The 19,399-nt window shown below is 43.6% G+C and overlaps 1 protein-coding gene across 3 annotated transcripts in view; it reads left to right on the top strand.

Moving 5' to 3' along the window:
• HECW1 (HECT, C2 and WW domain containing E3 ubiquitin protein ligase 1) overlaps positions 1–19,399 on the top strand; it is a 402,469-nt gene that overhangs the window by 333,753 nt on the left and 49,317 nt on the right. For all 3 annotated transcript variants that reach the window (XM_037837142.1, XM_037837143.1, XM_037837144.1), the window contains 5 exons: positions 5,504–5,587; positions 6,400–6,509; positions 9,090–9,210; positions 9,963–10,076; positions 10,876–11,028. In XM_037837142.1, coding sequence (XP_037693070.1) covers positions 5,504–5,587; positions 6,400–6,509; positions 9,090–9,210; positions 9,963–10,076; positions 10,876–11,028 — 582 coding nt within the window. The remainder of the gene's footprint in view (positions 1–5,503; positions 5,588–6,399; positions 6,510–9,089; positions 9,211–9,962; positions 10,077–10,875; positions 11,029–19,399) is intronic.

Consider the following 19,399-nt stretch of genomic DNA (forward strand, 5'->3'; position numbering starts at 1 on the left):
TGGCTTATTGTGTAATACTCCATTTTAATTTCCTCATTGAACCACCAACACCTTAAAATAGCCTCTTGTGCTATTCAAATACCTGCTAACCTCTCAGGATGAACAGTTCACTCTTCTTCTCCTCCACAGCCCCTTCATCAACACCTCTTTCCCCTATGTTCTTACTCTTTGTATATTAAAACCAACGTCCCCCAACTACCCATCATCCCAACTCCTCCCTCTTCCCTCTCCTTCACCTCTAAGCATTTACCTCCTCACTTTCTCTCTTCCAGCCCTTCTTTTCCTTCTTCCTGCTACACCCAAGTCTGGGCCTTCATCATCTCTGTTCCTGACCTTGTAAGGATCTTGTAGAAGATATCCTCTCCCCACCATACTATAATCAGAGTTACTTTCTTATAGCACAAGTCAAATCATGTTACCTCCTTCTTTCAAAGAAGCTTCCATAGCTCCCAAAGTCAGAATTTCTAAGGGCAGTTTTCAAGGTCTCTAAAGTCTGGCCCTAACGCAACTCTCCATCTTGCCTCTCATTTTTTCATCCAGTGTCTTCAACTCCACCAAACTGGTTGTTTATCCTCCTGCCTCCACCCTTCCTGGATGCCTTCTCTCATAGGGGCACCTCATTCTGTTTTCAAGGCTCAGATCCTATGTTCCCTCCATTGCAAAAGCTGGTGATCCACGCAGACTTCAGTGTTTCATTTTCCTTGCTTTCATAGCGTTCTGTTTGTATCCCCAAGATATTGTCCCCATTACCTCTTGTATTATGTCATTTACTTATATCTCTCTACCTCTCTGTAAGCTAGTTAGAGTGTAACCTATATCTTCTTGTCTTTCTGCCTACTCTACCTCCTCAGAACCTGGCCCTCTACTTTGACCGCAGGAAACACTTACTACTTTTAGGGTGAATGAAGGGTCTTTCGCATAAACAGATAAACGTTAGCATGGGTAATTGTCACTTCCACTTATGTTAACTCTTAAGAAATCTCTGTGCGAGCTTCATGACGTGTCAAGGAAAGCAGTGTCATTGTCAGTCATAGAGGCCTTTCATTCGTCAGCTGCTCTTTGACTCACAGTACTAAAATCTTAAAGGAATTTACAGAGGTGTTATATTACTGAAGAGTTTCTGACATATTGCTGCTCTAGGATGTTTTTTTATGTTACTGATTCCACACTAAGTAACAAGTTCACTGCTTACTTTTGGGGGGAGTTTGAACCACCAGAGGCACTAGAGTCACATTTAAGTCATTTTTTTAAAAAGTGATCTCCTTTGTAAAAGACAGGAATATATTTCCAAGGTAAAGTAAACTTTTCATACAGCTCTATTGTATGCTGTCTATCACATTATAACAAAATCCAAGAAAACTTAAAGGTTTTGTTGCAGTGTGGAATTGTACAACTATGATTCTCCAGAGCTGGGGGAACTTGGCATGTTGGAATTGGAAGAATCTTGGAAATTACCTTGTATAGAAAGTAATAACCTTGGTAGGGACATGGACCCTTTGAGGCTCTGATGAAAGCTGTTGTAGACCCTCGCCCACATATAAACATAAACTTTTGCACAGTTTCCAATTTTAATGGACCCAAGGGAACTGTAGACCCTTAGTTAAGGACCCAAATATCTCATCAGAACCACAGGGCACCTCAGTAACTATCAGAAACTGATGGTGAGACCATGGAGATAAAAAGGCAGAAAGAGAAGGGCAAGAACTTGCTTTTCAGGGTCAAGCTCAAGGGAACCAGGAGACCAGGCCCAGCTGGCTTTGACAGAGCCTCTACGTGTCCCCTGAACTATGGCGTGAGGGTGACTCAGCTCTGCTTTAAAGGGCCCAGAGATGGAAAGAAAACCACCTCTCCCCATGATGACACCCAGAGGAAGAACTTACTGCTTCTTCTGTGGTCCCCGAGAGGAAAGGTGGCTCTCGAGACCCTTGTTCAGGCCATCACCATGGACTCTCCATCTAGGGCCTCAGGGTCACTTGCTGGGCTCAAGGGTGGCAGATGCGTTCTCAGCAAACAGTGTTCAGCAGACAGCTGTGAGTGATCAGGAGGCCACACATGGAGGGGAGGATGGAGCCAGAAAACCCAGGGGCTAAGGACATCTGTAAGCATTAAGGGGCATGATAGTGGTCCTCATCCTTGCCTTCGATTAGTGTTTTCACTGTGCAACTATTCTGAACCAGAACTGTGCAGCCACAAGCAAAACAGACAGGCCCTGCTCTCATGGGACATAAAATTTATTCAGGGAGGTAGATAATAGACATGTTTTGGTTTTGTTTTGTTTTTTTTAAGCCAAATATATAACTCCTATTTTAAGCACCATAAAGTGCTGTGAAGAACATGATCAGAATCCAGTGATAGAGGATCATGTGCTGGTGCAGAAGAAAGGGATTCACCTCCTATCCAGAAGGCAGGAAAGGCTTTTTGGAGTAGGTAGTAATGAACCCGAAGGATGAGAAGGGGTCCCTGAGACACAAGGAGGGGGTGGGGAGAGAGGAGGCAAAGGCTCAAGGCCGGGAAAGGCTGATGATGTAACTGAAGAATGAAAGAAAGGGCAGAGGGCAAGCAGGAGGAGGGACCTCAGTGAAGTTGGAGAGGGAGGCCTTATCAGCCATGGTACAGGGTTGGGATTTTATATGAGGTGCAATGGGAAGCAACTGAAGAGATTACAGAAGGAAAGAAGAATGATTGCATTTGTGTTTTTTAAATGAACACTCCGACTGCTCTGTGGAGAATAGACAGGTGGTGGCAGGTGCATCAAAGTGGAGCAGGGGTGCTTGGAAGAAACTGTCACATGAATCTGTGGGAAAGATGTTGGTCATGAGATGATGACAGAATATGGGTAGAGGAGAGGGAGCAGCTGGCAGTGATCTTTGGATGCAAAACATCACCACCTGATACTAACCTGGAGTGGAGGGTGGAATACAGTGGCATTAGGAACAGCAGCCAGGTGTGAGGGTCTGATTTACCAGGATCCAGAAGAGTGAGCAAGACACCGGCATGAGTCTGTGGAGGAAAGTTAAGGATTGCATTTTGGATGTTAAGTTTTAGAGATCTTTGAGGGCAGATGTCAAGGACATCTGTGGGAGGCTATACTAGTGTGAGCTCTGAAGAGAGTTCAGACTGGAGTTTTCCAGATGAGCAAAGGCATCTATGCAGGGGAGAGAGATGGTGTTCTCACACTCAGATACCTTCCTCAGTGCAGAGGGCCTTTGAGATGGAGTCCCAGGGGCATTCAGAAGTTGGGAGTTGTCTGCTGGGGTTGTACAAGATGTTCATAGACATGATGGAGGATGCAGGGGCCTATGGGGAGCCACCCAAACTCCAGGGAACCGTGTGTAGGGTTCTGCTACTCTGGGAAGCTGATCTCTGGGACTGAGATGGACACTGTTGTCCTAAAAGATGTGGCCATCTCCGCACTTTTCTTCCCCAGGGACCCTGGAATCAAAGGGAACCCCTAGAATATGCTCACTCTTTCTCCCTCAGACAGGAAGGCTGGGCCTTACTTAGAGGTGAGCTCCTTGGGGCAGCAGGATGGTCTCCTCCCCAGGCATTGTCCTTGGGAGACCAAATAAGTTCAAGTGTCGTTCGTGGGGCTGAAGTTGATAAACTAGAGGAGCAGATCCAAGAGGGTCTTCCGCCAAGAGGGCTGTGAGAAGTATCAGGATTTGGAGGGCAATTCCACAGACATGAAGCCAAGGATACAAAGGCAGGAGCAGGTGGTGGAGGAGGCCTGGTGGTTGGATCTTTGCCTTTGCTTCCACCTGCTCCTTGCAGAATGGTGTCTGGAGAGGTTGGCTCTATTTTTGCATCACAACCAGAGTAGCGGCTCTGAACATCCCACGAGTGGAGGGAATAAAATTTCCTGCACTGGGACTTCACATCTGAGAGCTTGGATCACAATGCATTGCTCAGTTTAATCCCAATCTGTGTATATTCATAGAGGCCAAAAAGTTTCCCTTGTCTGTTTAAAAAAATTCACATGCTGTTCCAGTTTGCTAATGCTGCCAGAATGCAAAATACCAGAGATGGACTGACTTTTACAAAAGAGAGTTTATTTGGTTACATAGTACAGTCTGAAGGCCATAAAGTGTCCAAGGTAATGCATCGGCAATCAGGTACCTTCGCTGGAGGATGGCCAATGGCGTCCAGAAAACCTCTGATATCTGGGAAGGCACATGTCTGGCGTCTGCTTGCCCCCAGGTTGCATTTCAAAACGGCGTTGTCCAAACTGTCTGCATCACCTTCCAACAGCTGTCTTCAAAACATCTGTCTCAGCTACAGCAGTGAGCTCCTTATGTCTGAGCTTATATAGGGCTCTAATAAACTAATCAAGGCCCACGCTGAATGGGCAGGGCCACATGTCTATGGAAATTATCCAATCAGAGTTATCACCTGCAGTTGGGTGGGTCACATCCTAATCCAAAGGTTCCAACTTAATAAACACTAATATGTCTGCCTCTGCAAGAATGCATTAAAGAATATGGGTTTTTCTGGGGGACATACTATATACAAACTGGCACACATGCCAAAGGGCAAGTTGATTAAATTTTTGCCTGAAAATATGCTATTTATGATGAAGAACTGGAATCATGTTATTACAGCCAGGGAGAAGAACACATCGTGTCTGCAGAATTTATGAAAATAGATTTTTTAAATATCCTTATGTAACCATTGGGGGAAACTAAGTGAAGGGTTTATGGGCTCTTTCTCTGTATTATTTCTTACAACTACATGTTTCTCTAGAATTAACTCAAAATAAGAAAGAAATAAAAATGTTAAAATATTTTTTTAATTCATTCCTTAAATCTTCCCAGATTTCTGCTGCATTTCTTTAAGAAGGGCAAAAAATTCACCTCCTTTGGAGCATACATAAAATGGAATGATTCCTGGCTATGGTGTTTGTAACATTTGAATAATGTCAAGGAGGTGCAAATTAAAAAGTTAAATCGCTAAAAACAAATGCTATTTATTCACGAACTTACTTGGAAAAATTTCCCGCATTGTAGTTGGAGGTTGTGAAAAGGGGTCAGAATATCTGGGTTGTATCTAAACAGAGAAATATGGAAGCTGGGCCTCAGACTGACTGGGGAGATTGAGTGTCGTCTCTTCTGGGCCATGCCATCCTGTGCCCAGTGGGGAAGATCACAAATTTTCTATCAGGCATCAGATTTCTCAAGACACTCCCCGCTCACCCTTCATCACATGAATAGTCCCTCAGCTGTGCCATCTTCTTCCAGCTCCACTCCTGTCTTATCCAACCCAGGACCTAACTTCATTGTGTTGCTCAGCTTCTGTACCTGTGTGAGCCCAAGAAGAGGTGATCTCTTGTAAAACATCACGTGAACATGCGGTACAAGTTGAAAATACCATTGAAATAGACGGGATGTTAGGACATTGCTTGTCCAGCTACATTGGAAGAGGCGGGGAAAATGGGGTCAGGAAAGGATTTATTTCTTAGCGTATGTGTTTGTGTGTAATCCTCATTTTCTTTGCCACATCATTCTAGGGAGAAAATCCATTATATTCGGACGGAGGGTAGTCATGGGCTTGAAAAGTTGTCCTGTGATGCAGATCTCGTAATTTTGCTGAGGTAAGGGGCTTAAAAGACAATTCTGAAAAAGCTTCTGAAGAAGCATCTTCACCAGGTGGATCTCCTCCAGTACAGCCAAAGTGAAAGGGACGGGGACTGAAACGCTCACTGTCCTAGATGATTCTAATGGCCATGATGGAAGTAGGGTTCCCACCCTTGTACCCCTGTCCATCTTCTTCACATTTAAAGCTGGGGTGTTCCGTAATGTCGACACCCCTTTTCAGCATGAAGAAGGTAGAATGGTCATTGCCCAGATATCCCCGAAGATGATCAAATGAGAATGATCAAATGAGAGGGAGGAATTATAATGGAGGAGTTAGGATTTAACAGATGATTGACTACTGAATCATTATATAGATATTTCTTTTTAGTTTCTAGCATATTAGAATAGCCAGAAGGAAACACCTGAAATTGTTGAACTGTAACCCAGTAGCCTTGATCTTTAATGACTGTATAACTATATAACTTCCATCTTGAGCGTGTGATTGTAAAACCTTGTGATTTGACACCCCCTTTATCCAGTGTATGAGTAGATGAGTAATAAAATAAAGACATATGGAAAAAAAAACTGGGCTATCAAAAGCTACATATAGAACTTAATGGAAATTTTGTTGTAGGATTAATCAAGGTTTTTTTTTAAAAAAAGCACTGAATATTTGCAAGGTAAGATATACCTATCTTTTCATACTATACCTGAATCTGACCGATTTTGTCACTTTGTGAGAACTTAATTCCTATTACCCCAGTTCATGATCTCTTTTTCCTGGACAGAAAACTAACTTTTGTGGGTTTTTTTTTTTTTTACTTTGCAGTCTCTTTGAAGAAGAGATTATGTCCTACGTCCCCCTGCAGGCTGCCTTCCACCCTGGTTACAGCTTCTCTCCCCGCTGCTCCCCCTGTTCGTCACCTCAGAACTCCCCAGGTAACTTGGGTCTCAGGCGTTTTACCTCCTGTGGGGTGAAGGTGGAATGAAGGGGAGCTGTATGTGTGTCCTCTCTCCTTTTCTCCTCCTTCTCTCACTTTCCTGGTCAAAGGCCCACTGTCTAAACTCAAGATCAACAGACGGCCACTGGAGTTGTTGTACTACCCATGGGCTAAGAATGTTTTTTAAAAGTTTTAATGGTTGAAAAAAATTTAAAAAAATCAAAATATCTCATGAAACATGAAAATTATATAAAATTCAAATTTCGTGTCCGTAAAGTTTTATTGGCACCCAGCCATGCCTGCCCATTTACATATTGTCTTTGGCTGCAGAGGTGAGCAGTAGCAAAGCCTAAAGAATTAATAATCTGGCCCTTTAGTCTGCCGACCCCTGCTCTAAATTGTGACTGTGTTCCAAAAGTGCCCTCCAAGCATTTAAAAGGGAAGAACCTTTTATGAAATATTCTGCCTAATGACTCAGGGTTTTATTTGATCCCAATTTTGGTAACTTTTTCTTAAGTTGTAAAGGGAAATACACGTGGTTACTAGGGACCATCATTATGTCCCCACAAAGATTCCAACAATCTTTCTTGCATTACCTGAAATTGATCCCTGTAAGTGTTCTTTATGTATTGGAATGGATTACTCATGCTACAAAAATTCTTTTGTAGGTATTTTCTATTCTAAATGGGGGAATATGTTGAACAATCTAGGGGGCAAAGGAGATATTATTCCCTGGATACATCAAGATAATTAACTTAGGTCAAATCCACACCTCCAAACAGAATCCAGATATTGGCATGTTTTTCCCCATTGTTTGGCTTCCATTATCACATTGTTGTAAGTCTCTATGGTAAATCCAAATTTCTTTTTATAACTAGAGCTTAAAATGTTTAAAGTGAAAGAGTTAGTCTGAAAAATCTAGTAACTCCCTGTTCTGGTTTGCTAAGCTGCCGAAAGGCAATATACCAGAAATGGATTGGCTTTTATAAAGTGGATTTATTCACAAATTTATCGTTCTAAGGCCATGAAAATGTCCCAATTGAAGGATCAATAGGACGATGGCTTCTCCAAAGAAAGGCGGATGGCATCTGGGGTTCCTCTTTCACATGGAAAGGCACATGGCTGGAGTCTGCTGGGCCTCTCCTGGGGTTAGCTTCTGGTTTCTGTTGCTTTCTCCTAAATGTCTCTGGGCTTCTGTCTTAGCTTCTCTCTCTCAGCTCCTGTGCATCCTTCCTTGTTCTCCCTGGGCATTTCTCTCTAAGCATGTAGGTGTCCTCTCTTAGCTTCTCTGGGGCAAACTCTGGATTTCATCTCTTAGCTTGGCATCTCCAGATGTCTTCCTGTCTGCATCTCCAAGCATCTGTGTCTGTGTCGGCCCCTTAGCTCTTCTACAGACTCCACTAAACTAATCAAGACCCACCTTGAATGCGTGGGGCCACATCTCCATGGAAATAATCTAATCAAAATGTCCCACCCACAGTAAGTCTGCACCCACAAGATTGGATTAAAAGAACATGACTTTTGAGGGGTACATAACAAATTCAAACCAGCACACTCCCTATCTCACAACCGCTAGAGTCAGGTCCAAGCCTGGATTTTTTTATTATTATTATTTAGTAATTTTTATTTTGAAATAAATTCAAACTTACAGGAACAGTTGCAAAAACAGTACAAACCCCATACATAGAACTCCAGCATACCCTGTCCCCCCTCCCCCGATACCCTGATCCACCACCTTTAACATCCTGTCACACCGCTGTCTCTTTCTTTCCCTCCCTGTCTCCCTCCCTCCCTCCCTCCCTGTCTATCATCCATCATCTATTGCTCTGTCCACTGAACATATGAGAGCAAGCTGCACATATCTTTGAACAAACAATATAATTTACATATACCTTTCCCATGGACAAGAACATTCTTTTATGCAATCCCATTAAGCAAGCCTGGATTTTGAAACCAGTGGGGATATCATAAGCATAAAGCATTTACAAAGCACCTTAAGCTCTACAAAAACTCTCCTCTGTGTACAGTCAACAAATTATTATTATTGTTGTAAATTTTGCGTTTATGTTGCAAGATAATCTAATATAAATCTCTAAATGCTGTGGGCCCTATTGGACAGGTATGGTTATTTTAGTATCAGTATCAACATAATTACAGAAATAAAGCATATATTACAGTTCTAGTGGCTTCCTTATAGTTACAATCACTTCTTATATTTATAGCAAATTAGAAGAAAACTTAGTCTCATTTGATTTCCTTTGTTTTAGAGTACCTAAGTACAATGGAATCAAGAAAAATGCTCATTAAGCCATTTTTAAGAGAAATACAGCTTGCGGTAATTGGAGTGGAAGACATAAATATTTGTTCCCATCAGAATTCATTTTCCCTTTATTGCATTACTTCTAGTTATTGTAAAAGTAACTGAGGAAGTGATGGAAATCATGGGACACTTCTTCAAGAAGAAAAACATGAAGACACAGCAGTGTGCCTCTCGTCGGCTCTTCCTCCTACCCTCACTCCACTGATTTGTTCTTCGATAAACTGTGATGACCCTCAGAGCCATGTGCTTTCTCTGCAGGTTTACAGAGAGCCAGTGCAAGGGCCCCTTCACCGTACCGCAGAGACTTTGAGGCCAAGCTCCGAAATTTCTACAGAAAACTGGAAGCCAAAGGATTTGGTCAGGGTCCAGGAAAAATTAAGTGAGTGCTCTAATGCTTGGCACTGAATTCACATGGTGGCTTTTTCTGTCCGTGTCTCCCCTCTACCTTTATGGTATTTTTTGGAGATTGGATAGGCTGGTGTGGTAACCACTGTTTCCCTAGAAGGGAGGCAGGAAGGAAATTAGGAAGTTAGAAAGTTGGAAGGAAAGAAGAAAGGAAGTTAAGAAATTAGAAGGGAGGTAGGAGGGGCAGGGAAGAGAGGGGAGGGAGAGAGAGAAATAACAGTGGTGTCAGCAAATGCATATAGTAAATCATTGGTATACCTTTTCAGAAAGCAAGGACTCATGAACCACATAAAAAATATCTTTTATTTCCCTTGACTTATTCTTGGGACAAAATTTAACTCATTTGTCAAATTCATGGAGTCTTTGTAACTTTGTAATTGGATTCCAAATATAAAGTTGTTAATTGTTTCTCTTCTGAGTTTATTGTTCTCATCTTGAAAAGCTAAACCCAAAGCCAGTCATCCAGGTTAGGAAACATTCCTATGAGTGGATCAGAAAGAAACCCTAAGGCCAGGTAGTCCAAAATGATGGAATCTGTCCAATTGTAAAAGTGCACATGTTTTTCTTGTGGTCCCAGGGTCTTAAAAAGTTTGTTGAAATAAGTCCTTTGCAGTCTGGGACTTTGCCTTCTCATTACTCCTTGGAGAGGCTGGGGGGGTCCTTCCTGCTCACAAAGCACTTGGCCAAAAGTCCGGAGCCTCACGCCTCCTGTTGGTTCTTCTTCAGGCTCATTATTCGTCGGGACCACTTGTTGGAGGGAACCTTCAATCAGGTGATGGCCTATTCCCGTAAAGAGCTCCAGCGAAACAAGCTCTACGTCACCTTTGTTGGAGAGGAGGGGTGAGGCACCCACAGCTTTATGCAGATGCCCAACCATGGGCGGACGAGGGCCTGAGGTTCATGGGTGATTTTCTCAAGCAGAAACAGGGTTGGCCCCAAGCCATTGCCCAAAGCAATTCTGATCATGCTCTCCTAGGAGGTCCTTCTCTCTCCAGGTATTGCCAAGCTTTATGTTTCATGTTCTTCAGAAACCTAAGCTCTGAAGTGCTGGGATCTGCGAAACTACAGCCCTGAGTTATGGGATTTTTACTTTTTCAGGTGGTGTGCCCTTCCAAGTATCTAATCAAAAACCTCTTCCTTCTAAAATGCATATCTACAACTATATACCAAATTTTTCTTATAATGTCAGTGATTTCATGGAAAAATCTTCTCAACCATGGAGGGCAAGCTGTCCTAGGAGGGCATATAGGAATGAACTTGTAAGCTTTTTCAATTCTCACACACACACTCGCATGCATTATCATGGGAAATTCTTTTATTCACCCCCCCCCCCCCAATCAAATCCCTGTTTCTGATGGGCCAGCTGTGTGTTTTATGGTTGGAAAAAAAGGTGAGGGAACAGTGACCTAAGAGTTCATTCCTGGACATCCAAGTAAAGAAACATCCTCAAACCAGTTACTGCATCCTTATTCTCTACAACAAATTGACACTTCCATTGGGCTCCAGTCTAAAAAGCTAAGGCTGCTCTTTGCATTTCCCAGTGGCCTACTCTGAAAGAGCACACTAGAGCCTGCACAGACACAGGTCTCCCCACCTCCGGGCACATTCTGAGCTTCCTGGGCCTCTGCTTCCTTTGCAGCCTAGATTACAGCGGTCCCTCGCGAGAGTTCTTCTTCCTTTTGTCTCAGGAGCTCTTCAACCCTTACTATGGACTCTTTGAGTATTCTGCAAATGACACTTACACGGTGCAGATCAGCCCCATGTCTGCATTTGTCGAGAATCATCTTGAATGGTAAGACCTTTAATTTTTTGCTTTCTCGTGTTTGGAAGTTCTAGTCTCTCTTAGAAGTCAGCAGCATTTTCTCAAGGACCACTATGTTTGCAGCATTGGGCCAGAATATTATGAGTGGTGATGAGAGTAAATAACAAAGCTCTAGAAGGGAGATTCACTATTAGTCTTCACCAAGAATACAAAAGAACTTACTAAACATGCCGATGATATATCAACTGCAAGTTGATGTTAACAGAATAATTGCCTAAATGACAGGACATAAGTCATAAATGTTGACAATTCTGCTAAAATCATAAGCAACCCCAGCGGAGGTTTCTTGGGGTATTCAGGAATGTGAAATTCTTTGACCTTGGATCAATGTCTTTAGCACTGCGGACAGCAGCTTCTACCTCTTACTGTAAAATAAGACTGTTGGATCAGATGATCACTAAGCATCCTTCTGACTCTAAAATCCAGCATCTCTTTGGTCCTCTCGCACTGAGGCACTCTGTTACTACTTACTGATCTGTCTGAGGAGGTATGTTTTCGGTCAATTCCATGCAGTTTCATGGACAGCATACCTCAGATGTAGGTATTAGAGATCTCCAGAAAGCTGCACAGAACATCTAAGATGCATGTACTTTTTGATTGCACCTGATTTGAAAGTTACCCTGCTTTCCACTGGAGAGGCTCCTTACAATGAGTCCTGGAGACCACTTTTGTGATTCTTATCTGACAGTGTTTATGTATAAGGTGTTGCACTGGCTACTGGTGAAGGGAGTTTCGGGGGCAATCACTGGGGCCTGCTGGGCTTGGGGCCCACATGCCTGCATTGTGCTTTTGTAGTATCGGCATAACACACCCCTGCCTAATGCTTCCAGCAGCTGGACACGCCCCTCTCTCCAAACACACTCTAGGCTCCAGAGTTCTCAAGCTGAGGCAGGAGGGTACATACATCAAGTGTTTGGCACAAATGATGAAACCAAAGTCACCGTTTGTCTCTCCTTTTCCCATAATTTATCAGCAAATGAGTGGTGTTGCCTAAGAGGCAGAAGCACACAAGAAGTGGGCAGGTGGGGCAGGCAGGTGGCCATGAGGGGATTTATGATCCTGAGAATTGAACGTCATTCCAACAGAAGAACGTGCTCTGACCTGTGACACAAGAATATCTCTGCACGCAGGCTGTATGTAGTGCAGTCCCTCAATTCTCTCTCAATTCGTGAGAACTTTAAGATGGTGTCTTGGAGGTTGTCAGTTGGATTCAGCAGCCAATAGAGAAATACTTCCATCAAATACCATACCATATAGGACCATGCTAGGTGTTGGGGAGAGTGTCTTTGATAATTTAACAATTATCTATTAAGTACATGCTGTGTGCTAGAAGGATACAAAGATGAAATGAGCAAGGTCCCTTCCCTCAAGGAGCAGCCATGGGAGGTACCTGTGAGTAAAGCAACAATTACCATACAATTATTTAAACGCTGAATTATGCATACGTACATACACACACATATGCCTGAGATGTGTATATAAAGAAAGATCTCACTCAGCCCAAGATGGGGGTGGGGGGTGGGAGGTGGGGAGCAGGGAATGGAGCCAACAAATCTTATAATAAAAAAAAATAGAGGATGTTTGTACCCAGTCTTGAGGGATAGTTGAGTAGGCGTTTCAGCAGAGAAAGGAAGAAAAGACCTGTCAGGGCGCTAAAAATGGAAGGAAGAATATAAAGCCGTGAGAGGAAATGGAGCCTTCAGCAGACACTGAAGACTCATCAGAGCAGAGAATGAGGTTATGGTGGGAAGTGAGGCTGGAGTTGTAGGTGGGAACCAGGTTGTAAATATCCTGTATAGAGAATATTTTATTTAGAGTTATCTTTTTCAAAATTAAATCTTGCCACAGAATGGAGAATACATTTGAGAAGGTAAGACTGGAAGTAGCAAGGCCAGTTGCAAGACAGTATGTCAAGGGGAGAAATAATGAGGGACAAAACTAAGACAGAGGTCATGTCAATGGAGAGGAAGGGACAGATTGGGGGATATGTCAGAGGGAGAAGTGATTGAACCAGTGGGTTCCCTGGCTGATTGTGGAGGTGAGTGAGAGAGAAGAATATAGAATAAAGCAGAGGTTTCTGGTTGCATAGATGGGTGACTTGATACTCTTAACTGTGATAGAAGTTATGTGAAGTCGATGTGAGACAGAAGAGGAAGAATTCACTCTTCGACATGTTGAGTGTGCAGTTTCTGAGATATCTTCTTGTGGAACTGGAAATATGGACATGGTGAGCAGGAGAGAGGCTGAGCTGGAAGCTGAGATTTGGGAGACACCAACATAGACCAAGTGAATCAAGTCATGGAAGGAGATGAGGTCACCCAGAGCTTGTGCAGATGGTGAGAAGAGCTGGGGCCCTAGAAAAGTGCTGGACAACCCTGAAATATAAGGGGTGGGCAGAGTGAAGGAATCCCTGAGGAAAGCTAAGAAGGAGTGGCCAGAGAGAGAGAGGACTGTGATGAGAGAGTGACCCAGGCTGACAGCAGCGCCGTGTCCTTTGGAGAAGACCTGCTCTTGCTGACGGGGAAGGCAGTCTGTGAAAAGGTGGTGGCTAGGTAGAGTGTGTAGGCAGTAGAATGGGGTCTTCAAAGATTGAGAGGATGGAGCTGTTATGGGTTGAATGTGCCCCCCAAAGAGATATGTTGACGTCCTATCCCCCAGGACTTAAGAATGTGACCTTATTTGAAAATAGGGCCACTGCAGTGGGAATTAGTTAAATTAAGATGAGCTCATACTGTTATGGAAGTGTTAAGTGTTAGAGGAGCATGATGTATGCAGCCTGCTTTCAAATATTTAGAAGATAGATGGATAGATAGATGGATGATTCAATAGAGGAAGGGAGATAGATTACATAGATTGATACATAGATACAGATACTTAGATATAGATAGATGATAGAGAGATGATAGATGATGATGCTAGATACATAAATACAGATAGATAAAATGACATAACAAATGTGGCAAAATGCCAACAGTTGGTAAATCTGGTTTTCCAAGTGGGGGGTGGTGGTATGTTGGAATTCTATGTATTTTTTTTTTTGTATTATTTTTGCCAATTTCCTGTTAAGTTTGGGATCATTACAAAATTAAAAGTTTTAAAATTAGAACCAAAAAATAGATGAGGTCATCTACTCCAAGATGACTGGTGTCCTTCTAAAAAGAGACAGACAAGACACAAAAGAGAAAGACGGTCACACAATGGCAGAGGCTGAGACTGGAGTGAGGCAGCTGCACGCCACCGAAAGCCAGGCAGCACCAGCCAACCACTGGAAGCCAGAAGAGGCAAAGAAGGATCCTGCCTTACAGGTTTCAGAGAGAACATGGTCCTCCTGACACCCTGATTTCAGACTTCTAGTCTCCAGAACTCTAAGACCATAAATTCCAGAACTTCATGCCACCTAGTCTGTTTTGTTATGGCAGCCCTAGGGAATGAAGACAGAAGCTTGGGCCATCAGTGGAGTGGTCAAGAGGACTGATGGCCAAGGGAGCTGCATTTTGGTGGACTTGACTCTCCAAAGGAAACCTTGGAGTGAAGAACATTTCAGTGCAGACACAAAATAAGGCCATAGCAATGTCTGAGATTAACTGTACAGATATTAGAATTCTCTTTCATGAACCAGAGCAAATGTGTGACACTACAACTGGAAGTTAGTGATGGAGGGGCATATAGGAAAAAAATATATATCTGTTGCAAACTGTATACTACTGTTAGTAGTATTTCAACGTTCTTTCATCAACAGTAACAAATGTACTATACCAGTACTACGAGTCAGCAATGGAGGGGGGGTGGTTGGGGATATGGGAGGATTTGAGTTTCCTTTTCTTTTCTTTTTTTTTTTTTCTTCTTCTTAGTCTTTATTTCTTTTCTGGATTAATGAAAATGTTATAAAAACTGAACAAAAATTAATTGTGGTGATGGATGCACAGCTGTATGATGGTACCAGGGGCAACTGATTGTACACTTTGGATCTTTGGATAATTGTATGGTATGTGAACAATCACAATAAAAAAAATTTTTTTAAATATATTATAAGGCCATAGGTGAAGGCCTAATGAAAAGGCACAGAAGACACTGGATTTACAGGCTTCGTGGTCCCTCACTTTTCCTGAGGAGTGAGTTTAGCCAGCTGCCTTGCATGCGCCTTCAACTGGGAGCCCCCATGGCTAGCATCAAGGTGCTGAAGAGGCTTTGTAAATACATGAATTCAACTTTTTTGCACTGGGGAAGGAAACTATGTGATACAGGGACACTGTGAGTGTAAGACTTGGTTAGCAGAACTCTCTGGATGGATTCCTTATACACATCAGGGGCTCATGTGTGCCTGCCCACACAGTGCTAGTTAATTACCATCTTTCTATTGCTTGAGGACATCACCCTTCTTGTCAGCACTCAGACTGTCATCCCCTGACGTGCCTGCTCCTGTTGAGGGTATTTGCTGTCGATCCCTTACACAAATTGCAAGTCAATTTCTTAACCAACTAGGAAGTGAAACAGCATGTGTAGATGAGTTTCCTTTCACTGATGGGCAAGGGAACTTCCCCACTGGCTGGAGGCTCCAACTCTGAGCAGCTGAGTTTCCCACAGTCGTGGGCTGGTGGAAAGCCTGGGAATGCAGAGCAAGCCCAGGCATCTCTGCTGTGACTGATCAGCATCGCAGGGGATCAGGAACCTCCACAAGGAGTGGATTGCCCTTTTATCAACACCTGAGAGCTCCTGAGAGGCGGGAGCTGCTTTTTTTTTGACCATTGTCACCACGGCAGCATGAACTTGAGGCCGCCTGTGCAGACCTTTCTTTAGCTTTGAACAGGAAGACCTTATGGGGTTTGGGGTGTCTTCACCAGACAGCAAAGCTGCTGGAATTATTCTGCTGTTTTATTTCCCTACTATGAACCTTCTTTGTGCCTTGTGGCAAATGGTTTACAAAGAAAGGTCACAGGTCTCACATTTCCTGTGCCCATGTGTACCTGTTAAGCTCTTTTGCCAGCATTTAAGTGATGGGCACATAGCTGGGCTCCGACCCATATAAAGTCCCCTTTGTGTCTTGTACAAAATTTCCGTAGCAAGTGGGCGCGGTGCTGGCTGCCAGAAGATCCCATCATTTGCTCCTGACACCAGGAGGTTGATGACACTGAGGAAACCGGAATCACAAGTCCTCAGATCTGATTTCCCACGTACTTTGGCTGCACCAGATGCCATTTCGCCGCCAGCGGGGTGGGCTTGGCTGTAAACAGTCTCTGATCACGTGTGCCCAGCGACCCACCCCCATCACACCACAGGACACTTTATCACACCATTCACATGGGTGGGGAGGAAGATGACGATTATCATTACCTGTATATCACTAATAAGAGAACAGAGGGGCTAAAAGATTAAAGTGCTTATCGTGGTCACAGCCTTGACGTTGTAAAGCTGGGAAGTTAAGAACTGCAGGGATCCCTCAACCACAGGACAAGCCAGGACAAGATTCAGGCTGGGAGGAGGCACGAGATGGGCTCACTGACACCCACTCCCTGCCCACCCCTTCTCTGCACTGAGGAAACCGGCACCTCAGACCCAAAAGGAACATCAGACAAACTGGTCAGCTTTAAAGGCTCAAACCTTCCTCTGGATGGAAACATTACTCGGATGTGGCTGAAGAAGGGATCTTTGTGCTGGTCGTTTTTATCATATTTTATTATTCTGGTTCTTTTATCTTTCACGGACCTTCTTTTGTGTTCCTTACTCTTACTTGTCTGACTTCCCTCCAGGAAATAAGCTCTATGAGAACAGAGACTGCTCTGCCTTACTTTACTGCATCCAGCACAATGCCGGGCACTTCTTAGGTGTTCAAACATATTTTTTTAAATTACATATTGGATGCATAAATGAGTATTCTTCCACAAGTCATGCCTTTGGGTTGTTAAGATAAACTGAGTGCTCATTCCTTCCATCTGCAATAAATTTCTCAATGTTCACACTTTTATTTATTGCCTGTGCTTCCAAAGTTCTTGTATCATTAGTGATAAATGCATGTGTCTCCCAGGAGCTCTGCCCTCTCAGGGACTGGCTTATCTTAATGCCCAAATGGAGAGTCCTCCATCTCCTTCTCAAGGCTTACTTGAGCTGCTTCTGCTATGACAGCCTCTTCCTGGCTGGGCACTAGCTGAGGAAGTGAGTGGAGAGGCCTCTGATACCACATCCTTCCCCTAAAAGCTTCCCTTGGCTGAAGCCACTTGAGATTCTCTCTCTACTGCATGTTTGCTGTGTGGCAGCTACATAGTCATTGGGACAGTGACAGCTAAATCAAAAGCTCTGTGTAACAGGGCACAGCAATTCCACCTACTTCTCCTTTTTTCCAGTCAAGTGTTGAGAGACACCAATATGAGTAAATATAGCGAAGATTCTGTATTACACATGTCAAGCAAGCTGGAAAAAGAAAAGCCAATTTTTTGCCTTTGGTATGAAGGGACTGTTTTATTTTCCTGGCTGCTAAAATACATACCATGCAATGGGTTGCCTTAAACAACAGGAATTTACTGACTCACAGCTGTGAAACTAGAAGAATCCAAAATCGAGGTGTCATCAAGGCACTGCTTTCTCCCAGAAGACTGGCGTTTGGGGGCTGGCTGCCAGCGATCCTGGCTCCTTGGCTTTTCTGTCACATCACAATGCACATGGCGGCCTCTCCCTGCTTCTCTTCTGGGTTCCTTGGCTTCGGCTCCTGGTTGCTCCCTGTGGCTTTCTCTCTCTCTCTCTGAATTTCATTATACTTATATAGGACTCCAGTTATAGGACTAATAGCCATCCTGGTTTCATTTGGACCATACCTTAACTGAACTAACCTCTTCAAAAGGTCCTATTTACATTGGGTTCACAACCAGAGGGATGGATCAAGTTTAAGAGCATATCTTTCTGGGATCCATAACTCCATGCCCCTACAGGAACTTCCTCTAGAGTTCTGTGATTGCTGCTTCATGACATCTATGCCACTGACTTTCCACAGTTATAATGACCCTGTCAGCGTCAGCAGTGGTAAGACAAGAAATAATAAGAGAGGACATGGTTAGGCAAGCTGGGTGGGAACTGAATGTGTAAGGGGCTCCCAGCAGGCACTGTCCTCATGGATGGACACAGCCTCACCAGAAACCTGACCACAGGCAGAGACGCACTGGGGGAAGTGCACTCTCAACACTCTTTGTCCACCCTCCATTCTCCCATTGACCAAACCCAACCATAAACCAGGATCTCTGGATATTATAACCCACAGCTGCTCGTCCCCGAGGTGACAAAGCGTAGCAGAGGAAGGTGGAAAATCCACTTGGGGCTGGGGTAGAGGCTGTAAATAACCAGAAAAACCTATAAAATTCAGGGCTTTCAACCCATCCACTGGAAATATGAACCATTTGTTAAACTGTATGGGTCTCTTAAATGTCTTTGGCTACAGATGTATCAAAATCACTTCCCAAATTTCATTTCTTCGTTCTTTGATTATGACCATGTCATTTGTTAATAAGGAAACTAAATAATAAAGCATCCATTGAAGATTTACTAAATATACCAGGTGCTGTTCTCGACACTTTGGTCTAGTAATAGTGAATTATCCTGCCTTCACTGATGAGGGAAAGGAGGCGTTGAGTAAATAACCAGGGTCACAGACATAGTCTTGGACCAAGACCTGGTTGAAGCCCAGGTATGGGCTCCAGCATCAGGCTCTAGCTTCCATGGTAAGGCAAAGTCAGATATAGAATTGCACAGATTACAATACAATGTGATGAACGCCATACGTACCTTTACTGCAGCACTCACCATGTGAATGGTAACCAGCATTAGGTGCCAGGAGCCTTGAAGGATGAGTGGAGTCTCTGGGTAGAGACTTCTGGGCAGAGAAGGGGAGAAGAGACTTCTGTGTAGAGGGCCCAGCAGCCCCAGCAGGGTGGAGGTGTGAACATATGAGGTGTCGGTTTGATGTGGTTACAAAATAGAGAGGGAGAAAGAGGCTAGAAAGGCCTCCTGGTGTCAGATAGGGATGGGCATTGGATGGCATGCCAGGGAGTTTGGGTTTCATCGTGGTGATGATGATAGGGAGTCAGTGACGTTTTTAGAGTAGAGGGATGTCCTGATCAGATTGGTGTTTTAGAAAGTCAACTCTGGTAGCTAAAGGAAGATGAATTGGAGTGGATAATGGAGTGTCATTTAAGAGGCTATTGAAATAGTTCTTGGAAGAGAGAATATGGAATTAAAAGAAGGCAGAAGCAGTAAGAATGGAAAGATATTTCGGAAAGAGCATGGACAAATGAACAAAACTTGGTGATAGACTATAGACAATGGGATTATAGACAATAGAATATGAAAAATGAAATAT

The sequence above is a fragment of the Choloepus didactylus genome, chromosome 5, assembly GCF_015220235.1.
Source record: "Choloepus didactylus isolate mChoDid1 chromosome 5, mChoDid1.pri, whole genome shotgun sequence".
Lineage (NCBI taxonomy): Eukaryota > Metazoa > Chordata > Mammalia > Pilosa > Megalonychidae > Choloepus > Choloepus didactylus.